Below are 24,365 nucleotides of genomic sequence, written 5' to 3'. Positions count from 1 at the left end.
CCTAATAATTTGTTCAAGTAACTTTGTGAAGTCTTTTGTACAGTGTAACCCTATTGCCTGTGTAGAAGAGCCCTCTTGAATAATTCTGGTTTGCATAGATTCAGGTGGGTAGCCGTGTTGGTCTGAAGCAATAGAACAAAGTTTGTGTCCAGTGGCACCTTTAAGACCAACAAAGTTTAATTCTGAGTATAAGCTTTCGTGTTCATGCACTCATTTTCAGATACAATGAAACAGAGTCATCAACTATTACATGTAGGTAGCAAGTGAGGAGGATGTTGCCCATATCTGTAGACTTCTGCAAATGTGGGAACTGTAGCCTCTGTTCATAACTGGGTCACTGGTCACTTCTTCAGCTATGAAATATCCGTAGAAGAGAGCAGTGACTCACAGAAGCTGATCCCCTGCTACAAATTTTCTTTGTGCTTTTGAAGCAGGTTTTCTCCAGGTAGGTTCGCCAGCTCTGAGTTGGGAAATACCTGGAGATTTTTGGGGTGGAGCCTGAGCGTTGGGTGTTGCCTTCTGACACACTTCTGGTGATGTCAGGGGGCGTGGCATATGCAAATAAATTATGCTAATAAGTTATGCTAATGAGCTCCTGCACCTCTTTTTCTACGAAAAGACCCCTGCCTCCAGGTGCCACTGTCTTGCCCAGGATTACTAGATCTGAATATTGACCACCCCCCTTCCCCCTTGAACCCAGGTCTAATCAGTATGTTTTTGGAGATGGACAATAGGAGGTGCGCCAAGGGATGTGGCCAGCCTAGCCCTTCCCCATAGTAAAGGTAAAGGTTCCCTTGCTCGAAAGCCAGTCAAGTCCGACTCTAGGGTTGCGGTGCTCATCTTCATTTACAAGCCGAAGAGCCAGCGCTGTCTGAAGACGTTTCCGTGGTCATGTGGCCGGCATGACTAAACACCAAGGCGCACGGAAGGGCAACCGACCATGCTCCCTTCTTGCTCTCTTTCTCTCTCTCCTATACCCATCCTAACTCCACGACTCTCGATTGCGCAGCCAGAGTCTCCACATGTCTCTGCCAGTTCAGGACATGATCCTATTACCCCATACGCTCCCTTATTTTTCCTAAGGATCGTTTCATCCCACCGAGGAAAATATTGCCCCTCAACGATCATCCTGCTAATGTGAATGTGCCATCCTCTTCTTTCTAATTTTCCTAGATCTGTGTAATTGCGAGTGTGTTTGAATTAGTGTATGCTTGTGAGATATCTTCAGTAAACGAAACCATTTTATACTGAAGCCAGCCTTTGAGTCTATTTCTGGTGCGTCTGGAAGAAGTGGGACCCCTGTATACATAGGTGCTTGCTCCCTTATTTGCCTATTGCCTTGAGTAATATCATAATTCCCCTAAGATCATCATTAATTTGAGGCAATCCGGCTAACAGAAAGGAGAACTATAATGACCCGTCCTACCCACTCAGCAACTCTGACTCAGAATCCCTAGGGGAGGAACCAAGGTTGGTGACTGAGTAGGACCAGAGGAATCAGGAAAGGCCCAGCACTGCAGAGTTGCCTGAGGAAAATGTCACAGATCCAGACCTTGCCTGCTCCTGCATTCCAGACCCCTCTCAGTGACCATCTGCAAGGTAATCCTGGCTTGTTGAGGAGACCAGCAGAAGCCTGAGGCCAGAACAAGAACAATGTAAAACAGTTTTGGGTCCTCAAACGGGAGAAAGCTAGCGTATAAATAATGTAAAATAAAATAAATCAGATATTAATTCACAATGTGTATCATTAATCAGATATCCTGAAGTAATAAAAACATCACAGAATAAGCAGAGCACAACAGACACTATTTTTAAAAAGAAGAAGAGAAGAGGATATTGGATTTATACCCCACCTTTCACTTGGAGTCTCAGAGCATCTTACAAACTCCTTTCCCTTCCCCTCCCAACAACAGACACCCTGTGAGGTAGGCGGGCCTGAGAGAGCTCTTTCAAGAGCTCCTCTTTCAAGAACAGCTCTGACAGAACTCTGGCTTGCCCAAGGTCATCCAGCAGGTGCAAGTGGAGGAGTGGGGAATCAAACCCAGTTCTCTCAGATTAAAGTCTGTGCACTTAACCACTACACCAAACTGGCTCTCAAAAAGCCAAAACTTCAATCAGCTGGTTATTCATTAGAATAACTTACAACAGGTGTTCTAAAAAAACTTTCCAAAAAGTTCCATGCCGAGTTTCCTAAATGCCAGGAGTGTTGGAGTCTATCTAGCATAATGTTCCATAAAGATTGGGCAGCCACTGAAAAGGCCTTAGCCTGGCCAAGGAACAAGAAGGCTGTGCTCTCATGAAGGAAGGGGCTTCATAGATACATATGAGGGGAGATGGTCCTTTAGATATGGCTTCCCAGGCCATGAAGGTCTTTAAAGATTAAAATCAGCACCTTGAATTGAACCCAGAAGCAAATAGGTAATCAGCATAAAACCTTTAGAATTGGTGAGTGGTTCGCCCAGCTAAAAGATGGGGTGCTATGTGTTGGACCATTTGTGTCTTCTTGGTTGCCTTCAAGGGCAGCCCTGCGTATAAATATCAGGGCCATCTTTCGGTTTGAACTAGAGAAAAGTATTTCAGTGTTTATATCAGGGAACTGGCCATTAAAATTCTTGGAGTTTGTCTAAACACTGCCAGTAACTGAGTGATCACATCATCACATAGGTCACTGCATGCAACCCTCCCCCAAATGATATGGCTTCAGTACCATTAATATTTGTGTAGATCAGCACTTCAGCAGAAGGACCTTTCCTTATCCACATATTAACACAATGCAAAATCAGCCCTGACCTGGATAGCCCAGGCAAGATCTACCTCGTCAGATCTCAGGAGCTAGGCAGGGTCAACTCTGGCAAGTGCTTGAATGGGAGACCTCCCTGCAATACCAGCAGTCGGGAGGACAAGGGCAGGCTTTACTCAGCCACATTTCTGAATATCCTCCAGGCCCCCAGTAGGGGTCAGTCACCAGTGGTTGCCATGACTTCCAGGTGCACACATATAGACACATGCACATATACAAAAAAAATACCAACCCCCCCCAAGCAAAATTAGAATTAAGTGCCACAAGGCGCACCCTTTAGACAATGCTGAAACCCAGGATGTTGTGAGAGGAACTGTTGCCCATTACCAGGTGATCAACCCATCTTGCCAAGAAGAAGAGGAAGAGGAGGAGCAGGAGATTGGATTTATACCCCGCCCTTCACTACCCAAAGAAGTCTGAGGCCCCTGCCACACGGGGGGAAATTGCTGCGAGCAAAGTGCGGCTTTTGAAAGCCGCACCAAAAGAGACATGCGGCGGCGGGATCACACAGATCCCCTGAGCCGCCGCGCAGTTCCTCCCCGGCATGATCAGATGCTGGGGGGAAGCCACTGAAGAAAGAACGAGGCAGCCGAACTGCACATGTGTGTGCTTGCGCAGTTCAGCCAGGAGCCTGGATTGCTACCGAAGACGAGCGCGCCGGCGATCCCACGGCCGCGCTTGCTGCGGCGTTCCAGGTAAGTCCTGCTCTTTTGCAGGTTTTTTTGATGCACGCTTTACGCTTGAAGGGACGGATCGGGGACGGGTGCACGCCGATTCACAGATGTTGCGGTGTGCTCGCGCCTGTTTGCTGCGCCCCCGATCCGTCCCTCTCCCGGGCCAAAACCTTCCGTGTGACCAGGGCCTCAGAGTGGCTAACAATCTCCTTTCCCTTCCCTTCCCTTCCCCTCCCCACAACAGACACCCTGTGAGGTAGGTGGGGCTGAGAGAGCTCTGCCCTTGAGAGAACAGCTCTGAAAGAACTTATGACAGATCCAGGGTCACACCAGCAGCTGCATGTGGAAGAATGGGGAATCAAACCCTCCGTGCTCTTAATCACTACACCAAACTGTCTCTTTCTCTCCCCATGGAGGTGAACCATCATGAAATTAATAGAATGGAGCAATATGATGACTAGGTTTCAAAGGAATTGTTGTAGTGTTTCATAGTCTAGCTTAGCTTCCACTATGCTGTTAAACCTCTAATATATCAACCTACCTGTCTGGCAGCATGCACCTGCTGAAATGTCTTCTCAATGATTACAGGAACAAGAGTCTGCTACTCCTTTGCATATGAACACTCATCTGCCCTTCGCAGCTTCTTCATCTATTAAATGAAAATGGGAGTGCTTATCCGTCTTATGTTGGTACATAAAAGTGTTCTCTAAAAATGCAAGATGGTAACATGTAAATATTGCCAACAAGACTTTGCCAGCTGCTTCTGCAGCATCTCTTGCATAATGATCCTGATATTGTGGGGAAAAAATCCTGAAAGCAGGAGTGATTTGTTCCCTTTGTTTGCAGGTAGAAGAAGGTGCTTTTGTCAAGGAGAGTTTTGACGAATTGTGCTGGACGTTGACCGCAAAGAAGAATTACAAGGCAAACCGGAATGGGAACAGTGTTATATCCCATGAAGATGCGTTCAAGCTTTGGTGTCTGTTTAATTTCTTATCTGAAGACAAGTACCCTCTTGTCATGGTTCCAGATGAGGTAGGATCATGTCTGAGTAATTTTCTTTGTTGCATTTGTGATAAAGGGTGAATCACGGGAAATATGTTTTGCATTGTTATTGGATCATCCAAAATATGTGGCAGCCACAGTGGCATGAAGCCCAATTATATGGACATGATAACTATCTGAAACTAGCTGTTGTTGATTTCTGCACATGCACACAGCTCTACAGATCCATATCACATTATTGTTACATTCCTGTCTGAATAACCATTACACTATACCACATTTGCTGGAAGTGCAGCTGTTCAAATAATCTGATAAAAACACTCAAAACTGCACCTGTGTGTCCAGATGTCATATCCTGTAATCAAGAAATCCTCCCTTTTTTGGCATTCCATTATGTTAGTGGAGATGCACATTCCATCCTGAGCAAGCACTTATGATGATTGCTTCATATATAGGCCGAGTTCAGACTGGCAGTTTGCAAAAGAGCCGGAACAAACTGTTCCGGGTTTTCCCGGTCACACTGTGTGGACTGATGCAGGAGCATACTGGGAGGAGGCGCGAGGGAGCGTTCACACTGTTGGCCCGGAGGCGCGGCTGTAAGTGGCGTTTTCCTCGCGGCAGACCCCTAGGCGCAGCGGCAAATAGGGCAGGATCCAGCCGCTGTGGGCCATAGGCACATCCGGGGACATCACTACCCCCTCTTCAAGGCAATCACCTGCACCTTCCTGGTGCCAGAGTGAGGCTAGGAGGTCAGTCAGCGTAAACAGCCGGCGCACATTATTAATGCGGGCTGTTCCTGGCTTTTAGTGGTTAGCGTTCACACTTCCGGGAAGTGGAATGAAGCAGGATAAACGGGCTCTCCAGGGTTTGCTACCACTTTCACCAGGTATCTTTTAAACCCAGGAGGCAAGCGCTACAAGACAGGTTGAGTACGGGTGGGGAACGCCAGACAGATGGGCCTGTGTGAATGGCCCCTTTAATCCGCTTGTGAAACATTCCTCAGACACGCCTATACCGGGGCAAACTGCCAGTCTGAACTCGGTGATAGAACCTACAAAAGGCATTAAAAATCCTATGAGTACTATCCGATAGTTCTTCTATGTCAGGGGACGCAGACAGTGGGCGATTCTGCATTGACTTTTTCCTCCATTTTATGAAACCCATGTTGGAACAGAAATTCCCCTTTGCATTGCATGCTGCTTTCACTTCCTTGGATCATCAGATTTTATGGTACCCTCTACACTGCATGCCGCTTTCGCTTTCTTTGATCATCAGGTTTTATGGTAACTTCTGCATAGATTTATGGTCATTCAGGGGTGACTTTGCAGTCAGTACGGCGTTACCCCGAGGTATTTGAATGTGGTTTTGAGCTGCACTTTCCCCTCCCAGTTGAGAAAACGGGGAGCAGATGCTAGATGCAGAATCACCCAGTGTGTCTGTGCTGGTGCATGGTGTACAATTCTGCTCGCTGTCATCTTTGAAGAAATTAGATCCTGCCTATCATGTGCACTGGAACATAATGCCCCTCTTGCTGCAAAAGCACTTGATCCTCTACCATGCACAACCCTCTGGAATATGCTGCAAAACTGTGTTCTTTACCTGACCCTGGTGATCTCTTCCAACTCTATGATTCTGTGATTCTACCTCACTTCAGATAACACGTTCATTCTGTAATAGGAAAACTCTTGCTGCTCAGTGATCTTCACTTTCAAACTTTGCATTAAATCTTACCTGCAGCAACTGCAGTTGTTGGCTGAATAATGTTAGTACAATGACATTGTTCCCACTACTCTGAACTAGGAGGCTTCTTCAGATTTACTTGCCCTGCTCTGTGTTGGGACACTTTTAGAATGATACCAAAAGTTGAATATTGTTTAGCCCATGGGGCTTAAACAGCAGTTTTTACGGACGGTTCTAAGGCCCATATGGGAGCAGCACTAATTCACAAGTACAAGAAAGCTCCTGATTAAATCATCTGTGTTTACCACTGAAAGTCCTGCAAACGTATTAGCATTATGTTAAGTTTCTGTGCTTTAGGCAAGTCTGATATATCTACTGACTCCCACATTTCAGTGTCAGCCTCGGATCCATTTGGCTTCAGCCTGCACCCACTGCTCCCTGTCACCTGCTCCCAGTTGGAGTCCCTTCTCTCCCTAAAATATGCTGTTGTGTTTTGTTGGGCTCCTGGGCATATGGGAATTAAAGGCAATGAACTAGCTCACTAGCCTGTCATGACTGTAACTAAGCCTGCAGTTCAATACCTAAGGTTCCCATCGAGTGATTGTATCCCTCTCTTTAAATTTAAAAATGAGGATTCAGTGGCAAGAGCTATGGGAAGGCCATGCCTTTAACTGTGTTAATGGCCAAATGTGGTACATGGCCAGATGCTTGTCATCAAAAGAACTTGTCTTGACTCAGCTAAGGATTGCGTATGAAATCCATGCTCCTCAGGGTCTGCTTAAGGGGGGAGGCACAACCAATGTGTCTGCTTTGTGACATTTTCCTGTCACTAAACCTTTTTACATACACTGTCATGTGATGTGCACTTATGTGGACCTAATTCTCTTTCTGGGAGAGGCTGTTGAACTACACACTCTGTCTCTATTTCTGAAGACTACTGGTTGGTTAAACTCTTTAAAGGACATGGAAATTAATTGTTATGACCTAGTCACCTCTGAAACATGAATTTTTAAGTAGAAGTATAAACTGCAGTGCCTCGTTACAAAGCCATGTGGCCTAGATGCAGTTGTGCCAAAACAATTCTTTCAGATACCTACCTTTATAGTTCCAGTTTCTCTGACAATTATGAATACCCTGCACAGTAAGATCTTTTCCTGTACTGGCAAATGCAGTGAGTGATTCAGTAGAGATTAGTTCAACTCTTTCCTTATTTTCCTCATGTATTACCACAAAAACAAGTAAGCCTTGTTCTCACACCTCTGTAGGGAGATCTGCCTCACACTTTTGTGAAACATTGATTTTGAGTGCATCCAAACTCCCATTCTTGTCACATTTCATTTATGCCCCTCACCGTCCTAATACTAATTATTTGCATGTTTCCTGTGCATTCACATTCCTTTTCCTAAAAATGCAAGCTTTTTTTGTTAATTAATACTCAAGTTGCACAGCTGGCATACATATGCCCTAATGTATTTGAATGCTACATTTGCCAGAAAGGGTACCAGCATGGTGTTGTGGTTAAAGTTCTGGACTAGGATCTGGGAAACCCAGGTGTGAATCCCCACTCTGCCATGGAAGTTTGCGGGGTGATCTTGGGCCAGTTACATCCTTTCAGCCTAACCCACCTCACAGGGTTGTTGTGAGGATAAAATGGAAGAGAGGAGAATGTAGTAAGCCACTTTCGGTCCCCATTAGGAAGAAAGATGGGATAGAAATAAAGAGTGTTGCGAGGGCAGATATTGAGACAGGACTGGTAATGTAGCTGAATTCTAGGATCACAATGTGACCCGGTCTACTTTCTATTGAAAATGCTAGCAGACAAATTGGTATCTATACGAATCAATATACAAGTGCAGGAATGTAGATTCACTGTTTTCAAAAGAAAACATAATACTAAAAGAGGAAGAAAACAGTGCTCAAGAAGGGCAACACAAGGCCTTAACCTAGACTGGTAATACAAAAGTATATACTTGAACGTGTGAAACTACTTCAAACTGAGTCAGACCCTTAGTCTATCAAGGTAAGTGTTGTCTACTCAGACAAGCGATGGTTCTCTGGGATCCTAGGCAGAGGTCTTTCATGTCACCTCTACCTCATCCTTTTAACTGGAGATGCTGCAGATTGAACCTGGGACTTTCACATGCCAAACAGATGTTCTGTTACTCAGTTATGGCCCCAATTTCTGTAATGAGGTGCATAATTTATCTTGATTTTGTAACAGCTCCCTTTGGCTATGGTTCCCAGGTTAGAGTACTCACTGAGGCTCTCATTCTCAGGTCCGTTCAGCAGAGACAAGCTGGCTCAAAACATCAGCCATTTATTTACAAAGGGACAACTCCCACAACCAACAACTACAGCTAACCTACAAAACTGGAAACTGAAACAAAAGCTCCACCCAATAGGACAAAACTAAGTCATACAGATATCAGGGGGGAGACCAGACTGTTCTACTACATATATACATGTATGCAATAAATATACCACAGATTTCAGTAAGGCTTTTGATAAGGTTCCACATAATATTCTTGTTGACAAATTGGTAAAATGTGGTTTGAATCCCATTACTGTTAAGTGGATCTACAATTGGTTGACAGATGGCACCCAAAGAGTGCTTGTTAATGGTTCCTCATCCTCTTGGAGAGGAGTGACAAATGGAGTGCCTCAGGGATCTGTTCTGGTGGGACCTGTTTTGTTCAACATCTTTATAAATGATCTGGATGAAGGAACAGAGGGAATGCTTATTAAATTTGCAGATGATACTAAATTGGGAGGGGTAGCAAATACAGTAGAAGACAGAGTCAGGATGCAGGATGATCTTGACAGGCTGGAAAGCCGGGCTAAAACAAATAAAATGAATTTCAACTGAGAGAAATGTAAAGTTCTGCATTTAGGTAGGAAAAATCAAATGCATAATTATAAGATGGGTGAGACTTGGCAGTAGTATGTGCGAAAAGGATCTAGGGGTCTTAGTAGACCATACACTGAACATGAGTCAGCAGTGTGATGTGGTAGCTAAAAAGGCAAATACAATTTTCGGTTGTATCAACAGAAATATCCAGATTACGCAAAGTGGTTAGACTTCACCTAGAGTATTGTGTTCAGTTTTGGGCACCACAATTTAAGAAGGATATAGACTAGCTGGAACACGTCCAGAGGAGGGCAACGAGAGGGGTCTGGAGACCAAGTCCTAGGAAGAAAGGCTGAAGGAGCTTGGTGTGTGTAGTCTGGAGAGGAAATGACTGAGAGGTGGTATGATAACCATCTTCAAGTACTTGAAGGGCTGTCATATAGAGGATGGTGTGGAGTTGTTTTCTGTTGCCCCAGAAGGTCAGACCAGAACCAATGGGTTGAAATCAAATCAAAAGAGTCTTTGGCTAAACATTAGGAAAAACTTTCTGATAGAGCAGTTCCTCAGTAGAACAGGCTTCCTTGGGAGGTAGTGGGCTCTCCTTCTTTGGAGGTTTTCAGACAGAGGCTAGATGGCCATCTGGCAGCAATGCTGATTCTGTGAACTTAGGCAGATCATGAGAGGGAGGGCAGGGAGAGTTGCATCTGTGCTTAGTTCTCGTGGCCCTTTCTTACACGCTCAGGGAAATTCCGATTACCAATTTGGGTCAGGAAGCAATTTTCTCCAGGCCAGTTTGACCAGGGATCCTGGAGGTTTGTTTGCCCTCTTCTGGGCATGGAGCAGGGGTCACTGGGGCTGTGGAGGGGGGGAGGTATTGTGAATTTCCTGTATTGTGCAGGGGGTTGGAATAGATGAAACTGGAGGTCCCTTTCAACTCTATGTTTCTATGGTTGTTGCTTTTTGGAGGGGGCAAGCTTTCTATATGCCCTCTGAAAGAAGGAGACCAGCTCTCATCCTCCATGGGCACTGCCTGCCAGTACTCTAGCAGCCAGCAGGAAAAAAAACTATTTCTTAAAAAAACAAACAAAAAAAACCCCTGTTGGCATGGTGTCACTTTCAGGAAAAAAGACCCTATGGTATGAAGTGATGTCACACCAACAGCCACCCCCCCATGTCTCCACCCACCCGTCTCCCGCAGGTTGCCTGGTCAACCAAGGGGGGGGGGATTCGAATTTTGTATCATGGGGTAAAAATATTGCAAGACAACAAACAGTATTTGGAGCATTATTTCTGACCATAAGCTTGAAGCACAAAGAATGATTGAATGTGAAATGCAACATGCACCAAACTCTTCATTTGAGGTTTTTTTTCAGAGTGCAAAACATCTGGAATGGACACACCCATTCTAAATACTTTCATGTATGAATATGCAACATCTTTTTTCTACCCAAATGGTTAATTACTGTAAAAAATGCCATTCAGTCATGCAGAGCCTCTAACAACAGTGATAATCTCTAAATTCCACATGGCATGTTAGAAGGAGGGAAATTTCTCTGTTTCTCAGTGCAAAGGCAAAGTCTCTATCAGGTGATTTATAAATCCAGAGAGGAGGGACTCATCTACACTGTGCCCGAAGGTAGCAGGAACATAGTCTGTAAGAAGTGCTTTTGGAAGATTCCTGCAGATTCCACTGTATTCACGTCATTGGCTGACTTCAGATGGAGTGGCAGCGGTCTACTTTTCCTATCCCCCTTGCGGATCAGCAGAAAAGATTCAGAGCGTGCACATACTCACCAGCTCTGCTTCCTGTTTCCCACCAAGACATTTCCTGTTCTTCAGTTCTTGAAAACTTGAGCTGACTTTTTTACTGAAACCCCTGTCATTTGGAATTGAGCACCAAAAATGCCATGTTCAGTAGTACAATATAATAAACTATATGGTGGGTTTTGAGGAGCTACAAGCTTCCTATCCCCCCAAGTGGTGGTGCCACAGAAAAAAGCTGGTACCACCTTTCCTCCAGTACATACTCATGTCTACAGGTAGAAACTAGTCACATGAAAAGCATAGCCTGTGCTAGTTGCACACTTGCTTCTCCCTGCAATGTAAACCAAATCTTCACAGGTCTGAACTTCAGGGGCCAGAAAAGCTGAGAAAAAGCCTTCCAGTCCCTTCCCTTAATTTATTTGGTATGCCTGCATGCTGCCTTTTGGCCCCCAAACTGAGGCATCCAAGATGGCTAACAACCTATTCTAAACACTTAGAAATATTGTGATGTGCCCCTGATTATATTGCCCCAAGCACTTGACTTAAGTTGCACAAAGATGGGGAGAACTGTTCTGACTTGCTGGGCAGGAAGAAAACTTTAGAGTTCAAGCAGTGGTGGCAGGAATGTAGATCAAGGCCAGGCTGTACTAGTGGGAAGGAAAATTATCCTCCCACGGAGTATCATAGGCCAGGTAAAGGTACTAAAGGAACATACACACAGTTAGTAAAATACATTCTTTGTTTAAAATCATTTGAAAAATAATTTATTTTTAAGAAACAATTGATTGTTTCTTGAAATTCTAGAAAAAAACATGGGCAGATTTTTGTCCCACATATGCCCATTTCTGTCCCTCCCCCTGATCTCATGTTGACTTAATCTTCTTATTCTGAACACAAAGTCCAGAAGGAACCTGCTTTAGCTCCAACCTAATACCAGTGATACGGACACATATTAAGACAGATTAGGGGCATTGAAGTCTTTACCCAACACAAATCCAGAATCTTTTAAAAATGCCTTTCTATTGGTGGTTAAAAGTATTTATTTGTAAATTATTTGTCTGATTAATTACATTAATTATTATTTAATAATTATAACTAGCTTGACCAAACACACCCAAATGTGATTAGGTTGTATTTCTGTGTCTTTTTGCACACAGGAGTAGCCAGATCAGGTAACTAAGTTCTGGTGCTAACACATTATCAAATTTAAATCAAATGTTATTGTCTAACCAAAAGGGTCATTACAGTTGCATCTATAACTGCTCATTAAACTTGGTTAAATATTTTCAACAAAAGTTCTCAAGTTAGATGTAGAAGATTTGAGGGGGAAACCCAAAGGAACAGGAGCAGGAGTACGGTTTCCCTGGAAATAAGGTTCTGTATTAAAAATTAAAGTAACTGTAGCAGGAAGGGCCTCCAAAGTGAAATGCCAGATTCCTTGAACAGAAAGGAAATGTATGTGATCCCAAAGGAAATCTAGATAGCAACTGATGATTACAAGTGGGAAGGTATGCTTGATTTCTTCCCGGCTGACTTCCACCACATGTTTTAGGTGGAGTATCTCCTGAAGAAGATCTGCATGGCGATGAATATTGAACTCAACAGTGGGGAGCTAGAGGACTACCTTTCCCAAGAAGCCCAGCAACAGAGTGGCTTGACAGTCTGGCAATTCTTGGATTTGGTTAATTCAGGCCGGTTCCTGCGTGGGATTGAGCAAGAGGCCATCAGTATGGCTGTTGAAGAGGTCTACCAGGAAATCATTGGAGATGTGCTCAAACAGGTAAAGAGCTCCCTCCTGGTCAAGAAGTGGGAGAAATACTGTGCCTGGTTTTGTAGAATCAGCCTAAAATGAACTACAAGTAAAGGGTCTGCTGTAGCAACCAGAGACCTAGCTGAGAACTCTCTTTCCCTCTGGAGATAGATATCCTTATTGGTTTGGTGAGTATTGTCCACTGCATGTTTCAGTTACCTTTTGGGCAAATGAAGCACTAAATTCTTGGAAAACATAATCTAATTTGTATTTAATAGATCAATAGGATACAGTACATTTGCAGACCTTAAAAGAAAGGGTGTAATAGCCAGCTGACAAGAGTCGCCAGAGGGTTTGCATTGAAGTTGTATATCCATAGTGTTTTGCTGGAGTGATAACTCTAGCTTCTGGTAACTACATCTACAGATTGCATAAACATTCTATTTTATACCATAGTTCCCATTTTGGAATCTGCAAGACTGGCACAACATTCTTATGGTGTCAAGTATGCTAAATAAACTTGTCTGACAAACAAAACTCCCCATCACTTTGGAAGAACCCCAAAGCAATAATACCGTGTTTCTTAGTTCCCATTTTGGAATCTGCAAGACTGGCACAACATTCTTATGGTGTCAAGTATGCTAAATCAACATGTCTGACAAACAAAACTCCCCATCGCTTTGAAAGAACCCCAAAGTAATAATAGTATGTGGGAAATGCTAGCATCTGTTGAGAAAATAATACTTTAAGGGCCAAACCAAATGAGATATTAGAATGTACATGACCAGATATCCTGAGCATTTTTTTAAAGGTTACTTACGATTGTAGGAGGCAATTCTGATCAAGACCATATCAACCCCTCCCCCACCAGTCCCATGGTATCTTGATTAAAACTGACCCAGGGCCATTATTAGCATTGTCAGGGAGAGTCAGTTCTGATCAGTAAGACCATATATGGGGGGGGGGAAGAGATGAAACCCACTTTCTCCTACACCACAACCCTGATCTGAATCCCACCGGCTGCCACAATATACCTTTAAAAGGCAGGTGTAGTTTGATCCTAAATCCCCAGATTAGGGAAGAAGGAAAACCAACCAGCACTCCCAGTGTACACATCTGCTTGAGTACTGCATGGATTCTAGATGGGTGACCAGGGTCTAGCAGGATCAGTGCATGGCACACTCTAAAAGATGTGCATAGAGTATTTCTGTTAAGTAACCCTGTGTGAGATGCACAGAGGACTAAGTGAAACTACTCTATTGTTATCTTGATAATGTAGTTTGATTAGATCTATGCAGGCACATGGTGAAATGGTCATGTGTGCTTCACGATAAGTTGAACTTGCAGTTTTATCCCCCTTAACTACAACATGGCAAAGCTTCTCAAAGTGGTATTAGTGGAGATGTGGTAAATATGGATTGCACAAGGTGGGTGCATGGTGCTCACACGACTGCTTTACTATACAGTGGACTTTGCATTGATCAAATCACCCTATACTCTAACATTGCAATCCTAAGCAACGTTAACACCCTTCTGATTTCATTGAAGTCAAAGGGCTTAGAAGGGTATAACTCTGTTTAGGAGTGCACTGTAAATGTACCTGTTTGGTGATGTGAATTGGCTCTTTGTGGCATGACTCCTTTTTATGATTGCAGTTGTAGGTATAGTCTTTGGAACAGTTTTGTTTTTTTTACAGTATGTCTGTGCCTCTCTGTTCTTATTCAACACAGGGCTATCTGTGGAAGAAAGGTAATCTGAGGCGAAACTGGTCTGAACGATGGTTTACCCTGAAACCCAGCAATCTCTCTTACTATGTGAGTGAGGAACGGAAGGAGAAAAAGGGGAGCATTTCTTTGGACAGAAATTCGTGTGTGGAGGTAACTGGGAATTTTCTAAAGCAAAAGGAGCATAATGTGGTTGGTCTGACCTGCGTATAGTAAGGGCCAAACTAGACCTTGTGTTTAATTTGTGGCCACCATGGGGTTTGCAGTCAGACAGCCACTCTAAATTCCCTGTGGGAACTTGCCTCAGCCGGCAGCACAGGAGCGTGTTTCAGATTGAGACTGCAGCACAAGCGAGGGGGGGCTTCAGCATTCCTCCCCACATTGCTTTCACAACCTGAAGCAGCCCGGAGGCAGGGGACGTTATTTGTCTTATCAAAGGTCTACATGTGCACCACTGAAGACCCTCCTTCCACACACTATAGTCCTTGTCTGAATCAGGCCCCTGAAGGAGTGAGTTCCCACGGGAAACTGGCCGCTACTGTCTTACTGAAAATCCTTGTGGCCACGAGTTAAATGTAACATCTAATTTGGCTCCAAGACTAGCCTGTTTGTCAGTGTCCATTTGTATGTAAACCCTGTGCCAATTAAAAAATAGCTGATTTTTGAGGAAAGGCTTGTTTTGTGGACCATAAAGGCTAAGTGGGGAATGTAGCACTCTTGAGGCATTCTAATGCCAGTGAGGTGGGATATGTGAAGTCCGGTTTCATGTAATCACAGAACCCTGGGCTTTGACACCTTCAGCCTGTGCCACCACTTATATCACTGAGCAGAATATTTAGTAAGATCTTTGCTGGCACTCATACAGTACGCCATCGCCAAGTATTTAATTAGTCATCACAAGCACTTAATATTGAATTGTTTTAGCTGAACTGTTTTTAGCTGATTTTATGTGGATCTTAACTGTTATTTGTGTATTATTTTATGTAAGCCGCCCTGCGCCTGCCTCGGCAGGGGAGGTCAGGGTATAAAACAAACAAACAAACAAATAAATAATAAAGTGTGCCTTTTCACTGGTCTACACTTATATGGGAAGTGCTGAGCAACATGCAGCTACTATTTCTTTCAAGGGTCATGAGTTTGTACCTAGTATATTTGTTAATAGACAGGTTTTCCTATGAGTGCCATAACTAATTTTAAGTGGCATATCTAATGGCAAGCCTCTTCTAAAATGTTTAAATATATAACTCTTCTCCTGACCACATTGGATGAGAAGTGTATAATTCACATTGTGAAGGTTCCTTTCTATGTCAGAGAGACATAGGCAGGGCTGGCTCACCCGCTAGGCGAACTAGGCATTCGCCTAGAGCACCAGGCCCTGGATGGGGCAGCAGGCCCTGGATGGGGCACCGATCTCCCCCCCCCAAAGCTGCTGCCCTGCCCCGCCGCCGCCCTCTACCTGGCCGAGCCACCCGCTGCCTTCCTCTTGCTGCCGCGCCTTCCCGCCTTTTGAGCCGCCTTGGGAAAGGAAGGCGGAGTAGAAAAGGGGCGGATCAGCCTGCTGCTCCCCCTGCCTGGGCCTGCAAGCCTGCCCGGCTCCTCCTGCCCCCTCGCCTCAGCACCAGGGCTTCGGCGGCAGGAGAGCAGCAGGAGAGCAGCCCCCATCCCAGCATGGATGGCCGGGAGTTCGCGAGGAGGAGAGCAACAGCTCTCCTCCTCATCAGAAGGGGGCGTGCCACCTGATGCGAGGCACAGCTGAAAGGGCCTGCTTCAGATGTACGGCAGGAGTCTCCCCCGGTGGTGTCCTCCCCCCGTTCCCGCTTGCAAGGCGAGCCTCAGGGGGCAGCCCTGGGTTCTCTTCTGGGCGGAGGGAGGGGGCCGGGGTCTAGGGGGGCCCCCACACACACACCTCTGCTCCGAGCTCCGTACTGACCTTCTCACATACTTACAAGCATTGCCTCTTTCATTTGCAGACTGATTTATTTTACAAACACATCCTTTCGGTCCTTTCAGACACACATAAACCCACCCACTTGGGCAGGTACCGTTCCACGCTCATATGCACCCATCTCCCTGCGGGATACGTGTGCTCACAACCATGCATGCTTCATCCCAGGCTAACAGAGAGGATACCTAATCTTTTGCAAATGAACCCCACGCCTTCATCCCCAGCACACACACAGTTTTCTGCATGGAGAAACCTGCGGATTCATTCCCAGCCCCGTTGCAAAAAAGAAAAGGAAAAAATCAGGCCTGGCTACTGCATATTTTTTCAATTTCCTGACAGCAGGGGGGCTTAAAGCAATATCGATCCATTTAGCGCCCCCCCCCTCTTCAGTTGCTTTGCTCCTCTTTTGCAGGCCCACAGGAAGGTAAATTCTGAGGTGGCGAGTTGGGCAGGCATCGGACTCAGCGGCCTCCCGAGGGGGAGGCAGGAAGGAGGGGGAGGCAGAGGGAGCCCCGTGTCCGCGACTACCCCCCGCACCCGGTTTCGTCTCGGGAATGACGGGGGAGGGGGGGAGAGGCTGGGAAGCCTTCTCATCCCCTGCTGCCTGGAGCACCGCAGGCAACACCCCCTGGTTAGCGGCAGCTCATACCTGAGGAGGGCGCCACAAGACAACCTCACCTGGGGGGGTGCCACAAGCTAGCCCCGCCTAGGGTGCAAAAACCCCTCAGGCCGGCCCTGGACATAGGGTAGAAAAGACCTGAGAGGAGTTGTACCCTGTTATTGTTTGCCACCAGCAGTACTTTGGAGAAGGTTTCTGGGAGGAAAGTTGGACTTTAAGAGGCGGCCTGGTCTATGTCCAGTTTCATCTAAAACTGGATTGATATGTGCATTTTCAAGTAGTTTCATGATCACTCTGATACCTTCCTTCACTTTTCAGTTAATGTTCTTTATCACGGTTATTAAATTATGTTTTTGCTGTTTCAAATGCCACCATCACCACTCCAGTTCTCAGCAGCAATTGCATTATTTGTGATAGCTGCTCCCTTTCTCACACTTTTCAAATTATTTCCATTATCAGACGATAACCATGGTAATGTGAATAAGCCCTTAGCTATTCTACTCTGGAGAAAAGAACAAGAGATCAGAGGGCTTTTCCCCCGGGGCTAATTTGCAGAAACCAGAGAGGGATTGCTGTTATTGTGGGGTGCAAGGGGACGTCGTCATCCCAGGCTGTGAAAAAGTGATGCATTCTATGCCTTGCGCTGTTTTAACTGTTTTCTTCTTTCCTGACTCAAAGATTTTGCCAGACAGGGATGGGAAACGGTGTATGTTCTGTGTGAAAACAGCTTCTCGAACGTATGAAATGAGTGCCTCAGACACTAGACAGAGGCAAGAGTGGACACTTGGTGAGTACTGTGGTGTTTCTGTACTGTTGCTTCTTTGAAGAGCAAGATTCTCTTCTCCTGCTTTGGAGATTTGCTGAAATGAAGTTAAAATATAAACAGCGGGGACAGGGGACAAGATCTTTATCCCCATAACTTTGATAGTCTTAATTCATCGATTCGTAATCTCCCTTTATAACCTGAACAGCCTAAACTAACTGAAGCTGCTGAAGAGAGAGATACAAGCGCTCGTTTATCTGGGTAAATACTAGTCTTGTGTCTATTAGGGATTTGGTTCAAGTTTATAAAAGTGAATTATGTTATCTTTGTCTCCTGTGTTGATCTTGAGCTGCTCATGAGTTAAGATACTTGTGGCTGAGACAGGATAAAGTGGAGCTACAGAGTTGTGCCAGTCAAACCATTATTTATTTATTTATTTATTTATTTAGGTTTATATCCTGTCCTTTCCCAAAAATGGGCTCAGGACAGCTCACAACTATTAGGATCTAATAAATAATACCATATATTAAAACCAAGTTTTTAAAAAAATCAAACAATAAAACAAGATAGCAGCAAAAAAAATAAAATACAAAAACTCCAGGCTAGTCCTTAATGCCTCCTGTAGGATGATTAGTGGGATGATGTATTTCTGTGGGCAGGGAGGCCAAGATGGATTGGACATCCACCGCCTGAGCCAAAGGCCTGGCAGAACAGCTTCATTTTACAGGCCCTGCTGAATTGTAACAAGTCCCACAGGGCCCTGATCTCAAATGGGAGCCCGTTCCACCTGGCTCGGGCCAGGGCAGAAAAGTCCTAGTTGAGGCTAAGCGGATGTCTTTCAGGCCGGGACTACCAGTAGATGTTAGTCAGCAGAGTGCAAGGCCCGCCAGGGAACATACAGGTATGCTGGTCCCAAGCCACATAAGGCTTTGAAGGTCAATACCATAACCTTGAACCAGATCTGGTATTCAATTGGCAGCCAGAGCAGTTGGCGGAGCACTGGATGAATGCGCGACCACACAGACATCGCTGTCAACAAGCCCGCCGCCTCATTCTGCACTAGCTGCCGTTTCCAGATCAAGTTCAAGGGCAGCCCCACGTAGAGCGAGTACAGTAATCTAGACTGGAAGTGACCATTGCATGGATCACTGTAGCTAAGTCCTGGGAGGTGAGATAGGAAATTGGCTGGTCATGTGGTGGACATAAAAGGCTGACCTGGCAACCATGGTGACCTGGGCCTCCATAGAAAGTGTGGCATCCATGATCACTCCCAGGCTCCTCACCCTCGGCGCTGGGGTCAACAATGCCCTGCCAAGCGTTGGGAGCCAGATTCCCAGTCCCAGGCCCCCACGACTTAGGTACGGGGCTTCTGTCTTCACTGGATTTAATTTCAGATGGCTTTGCTATAACCATCCAACAATGGCCCCTAATGCCCTGTCCAGAATATCTGGGGTGGAGTCCGGCTGGCTGTCCCATCAGCAGATAAAGCTGGGTGTCATTAGCATACTGATGGCAACCCAGCCCAAACTCCTGGACCAACTGGGCAAGGGCGTACATATGTGTCAGTGATGCCATTCTCTTCTCCCACACCACAAAGCTTTCGTGATCCTTGCATTTTAGATAAGAAGTGTGTCTTTCACCTCAGGAAGCCCCTGTTTTGTTCTTCATGTGTCAGTCAAAAAAGCAGATTCCCAAATGTCTAGGCAATTAAGATGCTGCAGTAGTGTAGCTCTTGTCATAGGACTGACCCAGGCGGAAAAACATTTGATCCCTCCTGATTTCTCTGTCCCTTCCTCCCCTGACAGCCATCCAAATGGCAATCCGCCTACAGGCAGAAGGCAAGAAGTCTCTGCATAAGGATTTAAAACAGAAAAGGCGGGAACAACGAGAGCAACGAGAGCGGAAAAAGGCTGCCAAGGAAGAGGAGATGCAGCGCCTGAAGCAACTGCAAGAGGAGAAGGAGCGCAAGCTGCAGGAGCTAGAATTGTTGAAAGAAGCCCAACGGCAGGCAGAGCTTCTGCTCCAAGAGGAAGAGCAGCGGCGCAAGCAGCAGCATGAGGAAATGCAGAGGACACTAGAGATACAACTGCAGGAAGCTGAACAGGTATGTGCAAAATGGGCAGATGCTGGTGGTTTCCCAGATCCGTTCCCAGAGCTGACAGAAGACAGCAGATGCATAACTGAAAGAGCATCTCACAGGTGTTTTGCAGGGGCTCATTCCATTATGAAGATTCACTTTTGGTGCGGCAACGGCTGTGGGCCATCCAGGCCAGACTTTTTGGCTGAGATAGAGAGAACCTTTTGAAATGCATAAAGGGATAGGAAGTCTGATACATACTTCTCAAAGCAATACACAAGAGTTTCTAATTGGCATGGACATGATTCAGATGTGTCAAGACGAAAACAAAACTACTATTCATGCGTGCAGTGGGGAACTTTCAGCCACCGTGATTCCCCTCCTGGGGGAACCTCCCATGGTTGTGGTTCCCATCCTGCTATCGTTGACATCTTTTCCCCCTGAGTATGGCCAGTATATATTTTTATCTTCTGGCTGGTCAGCAGTTCTAAGTGTACATGGAGCTGTTTATTGACTGCTTCATTGCAGAGGAGAACTTTTCAAAGTTTCACAGAAGGACTACATGACACTGTACATGGTTATGGCTCCAGGCTGGGGAGCATTGAAATTATCTTGCTTTCTTGTAGTGCCCCAAAACAGGCTAAAAATATATAGATGAGACAAGTGGTGACAAACAAGGAGATGGGAAGTCATTAGCAAGTTATTTTTGGCTCTCTGACCAGATTCTGCAGCAGGACATACAGTAAAGACTCTCTCTTTGTGCAGACCTTGCTTGGGAAGATATTTGCACTATAGAGATGTATAGTGGTGGTGAACTTAAATGGGAACCTGCTACGTATGCAGTGCTGTTAACAACAGACAAACTTGCCTTTATATTGAGCTAGACTATTGATCTATCAAGGTCAGTAATGTCTACTCTCTGGCAGCTAATCTCCAGGGTCCCAGGTGAAGGTGTTTCTTATCATCTGCTGCCTGATTCTTTTAAGTGGGTTTCCCAGGAATTGAACCTGGGGCGTTCTGCATGCAAAGCATGTGCTCTACCAGTGTTCCACAGCCCCTTCCTCATTTCAGCTTTGTTCATGGGCTGTGTGTTCATTATTATATGTGGTGGACATGATATATCTAGTGCAAATATCTGTAAGTGGACTCTATTTGTACCAAACATTAGTCTTTCGTAATGCAAAAAGAATAGTTTTGTACTAGAAAAATATTTTTTCTTGCTTTGAGTTGAACACTGTGTAACCATAAACCAATAAAGACAGCACATACTAGAGTGCATACTGTCCACTTCAGCATGGTCATGGTCCTAGTTGTTAGTCCTTCCTATTGGTTAGTCATTAAAGGAACATACAGAAATCTCATATAGACTGAAATGCCATCAGCCTGTAGTGTTTCATTAACGTTTGTCCCCAAAGCAGGTTGGGACCAAGGATCATGCGTGATCAGTTTTATTTCTTCATATACTCTTTATTTTTATATGTTTTCTTTGTACACATACTGATCAATTACTGTGTACTGAAAGCAGAAATAAACCTGTTAATGACCCAAACAAAACCCTTGCCAAAATCTCTGCCTAACTGCTGGAGAAGAATTTTGGTGGCTGAGTCTGCCCCCTGCTGTTCGCTGTGTATTCTACATGCTAACCACCTTCTGTTTATGTACCTGTAGGCCCGTGCTTCCATGCAAGCTGAAATGGTTCTGAAAGAGGCGGAGGCAGAACGTCAGCGCAAGCGCATCACAGAACTGGAGGAGATGCAACAACGACTCCAAGATGCCCTGCAGCAAGAGGTCAAAGCACGTCAGGATGAAGAGTCTGTGCGATATGCACAAGCCAGGTAGGGTCAGTGGTTGCCCTACTTCCTTCTAATCCTGTGTTGAATAGCACACTGAGAGTAATGGATCGGATCCAGCTGAATTCTGCCCCCTTCCCACATGACTTTTTCCAATGCAGGACCCGTGATTCCTGGCATAACCTTTTCAGGGGTCAAAAAGAGCCAGTTTGGTGTAGTGGTTAGGAGCGGGGACTCTAATTTGGGAGAATCGGGTTTGACCAGCAGAAAACCCAGTTGGATCCAGCCCAATGTAATACAAAACAGCTTTTGCAGCTGACAAAGGTTAGACTTGGGTGTATATCTTCTCCCTCACAGACAGTGCACATCTACCCTTCCATGCTGAAAAAACAGTGGGTTTTCCAGGACCAGTGTTTGTGTACTACTTCATGAGTTAGATTTATCCAGAAATAACCGAGTCCTCTTCAATCTTCCATCTCCACACCCTACAACTAATGCACCTCTTACTGGAAAAATCTGAAACTGAAATAATCACAGCAGTGTCAGCACAGATACCTTCTACTGCATCTCCTACTGGGAGAACTCAAGAATTTTTGCCTCTCTTCTATTTGTATGTGGAGATTCAAGCTGGGACAAAGGCTATTTCCAAGAAAAATCCTTTCCCCATCCCTTCACTATGGCATAAGCTAGGATCTCTGGAGCCAGTTATCTGTTTTTCCTGTAAAACCTACAGTTTACCTTTGCTGTGACTTAGAGAATAACTGGCTCTTGTGCAACTTTGTTAGGCTGTTGACTGAAGAGGAAGAAAAGATGAAGCAGCTGATGAAGCTGAAGGAGGAGCAAGAGGAGTACATCATCAAGGCCCAGCATGAAAAGCTAGTCCTCAAGCAAGAGATGGAAAACAAGAGCAAGTTTTTGGAAGAGGCCCAAAAACAGCTGGAAGAAGTGAGAGTGAATAGAGAGAGGATGGACCAGGATGTCATGGTGAGTATGAAGATGTCTCTGCTTCCCCTTCTCTCTTGAGAGATTGTCCTCACAGATGCCATATAGCTTATTTTTCCATTTTCTATCCTACTTCCCCATAAACGCTGCTCAAGGTGATAAGCAAAGGATGCTTAACCCAGTAAAACAAATTATACTTGCATAGTGAAATGTATTTCCTCTTGAAGTGTGACCGTATCCATGAAAATACAGAACGATTGTTTTCAAAATCTGAAATTGCCAAGAGGAAAGGGCAATTTTTAGCTAGTTCCTGAATGCCAGAGGGCTAATGCTGAAGCAGGTTTCTTTTGGGAGGGCATTCCATATCATTGGGACCATGACAGAAAAGCCTTGAATTGTACCCCTGCTAATCTGATCACAGGAGTGGGCCCAGAAACTTAACAGCAACATGATATTACTATTGAAATCAGCACTCCCATTTTAGGATCAAGTGTTTACTTTAAGACTGTAATTTTGCCAAAGAAAATGAGGTTGCTTTTAGTGTTGCCTGTACTACTGGAATAAGAATAGGTTCTTTGACATCAGTAGAGTTGTACTTATGTAGGACTTGACAGGTCAAGTATTCCTGCAGAAAACCTCTTACAGATAAGCATACAGAAATGTATCAATCACTGTAGTATTTGCTCTTGCTGCGTTTCCTTTTAATCATAGTACTGGAAAACCCAAAGGCCATCTCAAATAACAAAACCACCCCCTGTTCTCACACACATGATAAACTTATACCAAAATAAGCCACTAGCGCAGGGGTGTCAAACATGCAATCCGGGGGCCATATCAGGCCCCCAGAGGGCTTCTATCAGGCCCACAGTGGAACTGGCTGTCTTCTGCTCCTTCTAGTTCTGCTGCTGCTGTGTCATCGTAGGTTTGCAGCTTACAGATACACACCTGAACAGCATACTCAAGATTGCAATAGCACAGGCATTTTGATGCAATAATTCAGAGCAAGAGGTGTCAGTTATCAGAGACTGTTAAATAAACAAAATATTACAAGAGTGCTGTTTTAAGCATGATTTATTTTAAGTTAAAAAAAAAACCCCTGTGTTTATGTCCTTTATAAAGTTTATCTCTCCGCTGCCTGGCATTACGTTTTATGACACACAATGCCTGGCTCAACAAGGTCTCATTTATGTCAGATCTGGCCCTCATAAGAAATGAGTTTGACACCCCTGCACTAGCGGGTTTTCTAGAGAAAGATGTATCGAGAGATACAATTCCAAAAGATGTATGAAATCTGAGTGTTGCATCCCCAATATTCTCTGTGAAATTACAAAAGAGTCGGGGTCACTCCTCTTGGACTGAACCCTGCTTCAGTGGCACTTATTTAAAAACTGTGGTGTCCTAGGGAACTACTTGAGTTGCTTGCCCAGTTGGGCCAGATGTTGATTGTAGCGATCCAGAACACTGTTTGAAACATCTGAGCCATGAGAAGCCGGCATTTCTAATAGTGACATTTCCTCTCCAGGAAACTAGAGTTCTCAGATCTGCAGTTTTTTCAACCCAAAGAAAACCCCGTATTTGTGTACTTGAGATATCCTGGCTCGTTATCCTCAGTTTCCAGCCTATGCCTTTTATTATTAATATATATTTATTCAGTGTGTTTATATTCTGTTTTTCTATATACGGTGGCTTACAATTTTTTTGAGAAAGCTCTTGCACGAGTGACTGCTCTAAAGCTTCGGGGCAAAGCCTGTAGCTTTAATCAGTGATCTACACCCAGAGATCATTCGGCTGAAGGGGCATCATCAAACCTACCGGATCTTTGAATGGCTTTTGATATTATTATTTTTTTTAGATTTTTATCCTGCTCTTCTAAATGGCTCAGGGCGGCTAACATACGGTGAAAGCCGGATTAAATAGATAAAATACAATAAAACAACATTAAAACAACCACAATAAAACCCATACAATATTTAAGGTGCTCTGATGT

The 24,365-nt window shown here is 44.8% G+C and overlaps 1 protein-coding gene across 1 annotated transcript in view; it reads left to right on the top strand.

The window, feature by feature from the left end:
- Positions 1–24,365, top strand: part of DEF6 (DEF6, guanine nucleotide exchange factor) — a 41,126-nt gene that overhangs the window by 12,482 nt on the left and 4,279 nt on the right. Inside the window, exons 3-9 of the mRNA XM_015412698.1 lie at positions 4,321–4,506; positions 12,321–12,548; positions 14,249–14,395; positions 17,485–17,593; positions 19,375–19,673; positions 21,315–21,481; positions 22,222–22,420. Coding sequence (XP_015268184.1) covers positions 4,321–4,506; positions 12,321–12,548; positions 14,249–14,395; positions 17,485–17,593; positions 19,375–19,673; positions 21,315–21,481; positions 22,222–22,420 — 1,335 coding nt within the window. The remainder of the gene's footprint in view (positions 1–4,320; positions 4,507–12,320; positions 12,549–14,248; positions 14,396–17,484; positions 17,594–19,374; positions 19,674–21,314; positions 21,482–22,221; positions 22,421–24,365) is intronic.

This window comes from Gekko japonicus, unplaced genomic scaffold (genome assembly GCF_001447785.1).
Source record: "Gekko japonicus isolate JY-2015 unplaced genomic scaffold, Gekko_japonicus_V1.1 scaffold647, whole genome shotgun sequence".
Lineage (NCBI taxonomy): Eukaryota > Metazoa > Chordata > Lepidosauria > Squamata > Gekkonidae > Gekko > Gekko japonicus.
The sequence above is the reverse complement of the archived record's forward strand: the minus strand, read 5'-3'. Positions and strand labels throughout refer to the sequence as shown.